At 43.8% G+C, this 4,333-nt stretch overlaps 1 protein-coding gene across 1 annotated transcript; it reads right to left on the reverse strand.

Moving 5' to 3' along the window:
- Positions 1-527: 527 nt before the first annotated feature.
- LOC131328343 (uncharacterized) lies at positions 528-1,696 on the reverse strand. The gene is made up of 2 exons (XM_058361294.1): positions 1,145-1,696; positions 528-617 (listed from the first exon to the last, which is right to left on the reverse strand). Exons 1-2 carry the CDS (start codon positions 1,694-1,696, stop codon positions 528-530), a joined length of 642 nt encoding a protein of 213 aa, XP_058217277.1.
- Positions 1,697-4,333: the final 2,637 nt, after the last annotated feature.

Consider the following 4,333-nt stretch of genomic DNA (forward strand, 5'->3'; position numbering starts at 1 on the left):
ACAAACACTCCCAAGTAATCAATCAATCAACAAGTTATGTTTTAACACGGTTTTAATCAAATGGATTCCTATTCATTTCTTACTAGCGGAGTGCCAATGGACCAAGGATAACTTCAATGAATCAAAGGAAGTCAATTGGACATGCCTGGAATAGGTTTGGAGGTGTCCAAAAAGGTTTAAAAGTAATCGAGAGTCAAAACGGTCGGTCAGAGCAACATGGGCAAACCTGTCCAAAAAGCCAAGGAGTATCAATACCAAAATAACCGTATTGATACTCCGGAGTTTGGAGTATCGATACGCAAATAACTGTATCGATACGGGAACACTATGACAGATTTCTGAAGCTACTAGAATGCAGATCCTTTCAACGTATCGATACGCATACAATTGTATCGATACAGGGACATTATGAACGGCGATTTTGTGCAGAAAACTCAAAAGCAAATACTACAAAACACCCAACGATTCAAGGTACGATTTCTACACTTAATCAATGTATAAACACATAAAAGAGGTAAAAGAAATCCCTACCTCAAGATGGGAGCTTCAAACGAGCGATCAAACAAACAAGCCTTAGACTTTCCAACTCCGAAATCAACCAAAAACTTCTCTTCTGGCTTCACCCAACAAGATACGAATCCAAAATCACGTAGAGGAGGTGAAATGAGAGTGGATCCTTGAGGTTTTGGAAGAGTTTTGAGTGTGAGAAGAGGGGAGAGAGAGAGAGGGAGGGGGGGGGGGGGGCGGACGGTAGAGAGAGAGATTGGGAGATGAAATTATCTCATACACTCCCACACATCACTATATATACTCACATACTAGCAAATCACACAATTACTCCCTCTAGTCTCTATCATCTCACTTCTATCCCCAATCCAATTAACCAAAATTTAACCATACTTTTTCAATTAAGCATTTATTAAACATTTTCAATAATTAAAGATATTCGAGTCTCTACAGTCTATCCTCCTTAAAGAAATTTCGTCTCGAAATTTACAACGCAAGCCAATTAATGTTTATGCATCAAACAAACATGCTCATGCCATGACATGTATCGCCAAACAACTAGTTAACAATCATAAGATTAGAATTTCAAGACTCACATCGATTAACTTGGAAACAAATGCGGATACTCTTCTCTTACTTCATCTTCTTTTTCCCACGTCGACTCTTCCTTTCCGAGCGTGCTCCAAAGAACTCGCACTAACGGTATGGTCTTCCCCCTCAAGACTTGCTTGCGCGAATCTAGGATACGTATCGGCTCCTCCCCGTAAGATGCATCGGCTTCCAACTCTAGTTCGGACCACTCTAGAGCGTGTGACGGATCCAGCTCATACTTTCGTAACATTGACACGTGGAACACATCGTGAACGTTCGATAATCTGGGTGGTAATGCCAATCGATACGCGACTTCCCCGATCTTCTCAATAACGTCAAACGGTCCGATATAACGCTGTGAAAGCTTGCCCCTTTGCCCAAAATGAGATAGTCCCCGACGCGGTGACACCTTAAGGAACACGTGATCCCCCACTTTAAATGATAACGGCCGGCGGCGACGATCGGCGTAACTCTTTTGTCTACTTTGTGCGGTTAACAACCGTTGGCGAATCACTTTGACTTGCTCGATGGTTCTCCTTTGCGCTTCAAGAAGACGTTGACGAATCGCTTTCATGCTCTTAGAAGTTTCTTGGATCATTTCTGGCCCGATCAACGTAGCCTCGCCCAACTCAGTCCAACAAACGGGTGATCGACACGGTCTCCCATACAAAGTGTCATACGGTGTCATCTCGATACTAGATTGGTAACTATTATTGTAAGCAAATTCAACTAGTGGCAAGTGATCTTCCCAACTACCCGAAAGTCCATAACAAAAGCTTGAAGCATATCTTCTAAAATTTGGATCGTCCTCTCGGATTGCCCATCCGTTTGGGGATGATACGCGGTGCTAAACAAGAGATTGGTGCTCAGGGTGGCCTGCAGACTTTGCCAAAAGGGCGCTGTAAACCTCGGATCTTGATCCGACACGATAGAAATGGGGATCCCATGAAGACGGATAATCTCGCGAATATATAAACAACTAAGCGTCTTAATCGAATCCGTAACTTGAATCGGTAAGAAATGCGCTGACTTATTCAATCGATCGACTATCACCCAAATGGCGTCGTACCCCCTCAGCGATCTCGGTAAACCAGTAACAAAATCCATAGTCACGTTTTCCCACTTCCATTCGGCCACTGGTAACGGTTGCAACTCCCCCGCGGGTCGTTAATGCTCGGCTTACTTTTTGGCACGTAAGACATTTAGACATGAAGATAACGACATCTCTCTTCATTCCCGGCCACCAAAATTGTCTACGCAAGTCATGGTACATTTTTGTTCCTCCCGAATGCACGGCTAACGGTGAGTGGTGAAATTCCCTCAAAATTTCCTCCCGACACGAAATGGGTACGAACAATTTTCCTTGGTATCGCAAACCTTAATCGGCGTGAATCATCTACCCCTCTCGAGCATTCCCGCTAAGAAACTTAGTACGAAACTGTCCCGCTTCTTTATCTTGCCATTGAGCCTTAATTACTCGATTCGACAAAGTCGATTGAACGGTCAAGTTGCACAAAGTGTCTCCATCACGGACCTCTTCAAAATGTAGCACATACGAACCTAAGTCGTTCATCGTTTTCCACTCGTGGATGGCTAAACTTGCAAGTTGCGTCGATTTTCTACTTAATGCGTCCGCTACCACGTTCGTCTTACCTGGATGATATTGTAACTCAAAGTCATAGTCTTCTAAATGTTCCATCCAACGGTGTTGTCGCAAGTTGAGCTCCTTTTGAGAGAACAAGTACTTTAGACTCTTGTGATCGGAAAAGACTTCGAATCTCTCACCGTACAGGTAATTATGCCAACTTTTTAAAGTGAAAACGACGGCCGCAAGTTCTAAGTCATGAGTTGGGTAGTTTCGCTCGTGAGTTTTCAATTGTCGTGACCCATACGCTACCACTCGCCCCAACTACATCAAAACACACCCTAACCCCTCTTTCGAAGCATCACAATACACGGAGTAGCCAACTCCCTATTCAGGCACGATCAAAACCGACGCGGTAGTCAATCTTCTCTTCAATTCTTCAAAGGCTTTCTCACACACGTCACTCCAAACGAAACGAGTCCCCTTTTGAGTCAATTTAGTCAACGGAGCTGCTAGGCAAGAGAAATCAAGTACAAAACGACGATAGTACCTGGCCAAGCCCAAGAAACTACGAATCTCAAACACATTCTTTGGTCGCTGCCAACTCATCATAGACTCAATCTTTCCTGGATCAACGGACACTCCATCCTTTGATACGACGTGACCCAAAAATTTGACTTCGGATAACCAAAATTCACATTTGCTAAGTTTGGCATACAAACGATGTTCTCTCAGGAGTTCAAGAACGATAGAAAGGTGAGCTTGGTGTTCCTCCTCCGAAGACAAATAGATAAGAATATCGTCCACAAAGACAACTACGAAACGATCAAGATAGGCACGAAAGATACGGTTCATTAAATCCATGAAAGTTGCTAGTGCATTCGTCAATCTAAAGGGCATAACGACAAACTCTTAGTGGCCATAACGAGTACGAAAGGCGGTTTTTGAAATGTCCTCCCTCCGAACCCTTAACTGGTGGTAATCGGACCTTAAATCAATTTTGGAGAAACAAGTTGCGCCTCGAAGTTGATCAAACAAGTCATCGATTCTAGGCATATGGTACTTATTCTTAATGGTGACGCGGTTCAACTTACGATAATCAATACATAGACGAAGCGACCCATCCTTCTTTTGAGCAAACAAAGTCAGTGTTCCCCACGGCGACGTACTAGGACGAATAAACCCCAAATCCTCCAACTCTTGCAATTGAACCTTCAATTCTCTCAACTCGGTAGGTGCGAAGCAATAAGGAGGTATGGAGATAGGAGCGGTACCAGGAAGTAAGTCGATAATGAATTCAATCTTTCTCTCTGGTGGTTAACCGGGTAACACCTTTGGAAACACATCCGAAAAATCACAAACAACAAAAGGTAGCTCCCCACGCGCGGACACATCCTCATCTAACGCCAAACTCGCGAATAAGGCATACATTGACTCACGCTCCCGAGACTCACACAGATATGGTTCTATCGGTTCCCGGCGCTCCCCGAAGAACTCGAAACAAGAACCCCCATGCGGACAAATACGGACCCGACGCTTGAAGCAATCTATAGTAGCATGGAACGTTGACAACCAATCCATTCCCAAAATAAGGTCGAACCCCGACATATTCAGCATGATAAAGTCAAAAGTAAAACGACGATCTTGAAT

Source organism: Rhododendron vialii, chromosome 6a (assembly GCF_030253575.1).
Source record: "Rhododendron vialii isolate Sample 1 chromosome 6a, ASM3025357v1".
NCBI lineage: Eukaryota > Viridiplantae > Streptophyta > Magnoliopsida > Ericales > Ericaceae > Rhododendron > Rhododendron vialii.

Excerpts from the sequence above, each read along its gene's own strand:
- LOC131328343 (XM_058361294.1), bottom strand. The coding sequence starts at position 1,696 with ATGATCCAAGAAACTTCTAAGAGCATGAAAGCGATTCGTCAACGTCTT. Across the intron at positions 618-1,144 it reads CGTGGGAAAAAGAAGATGAA|CCAGAAGAGAAGTTTTTGGT; the intron begins GTAAGAGAAGAG and ends TGTTGGGTGAAG.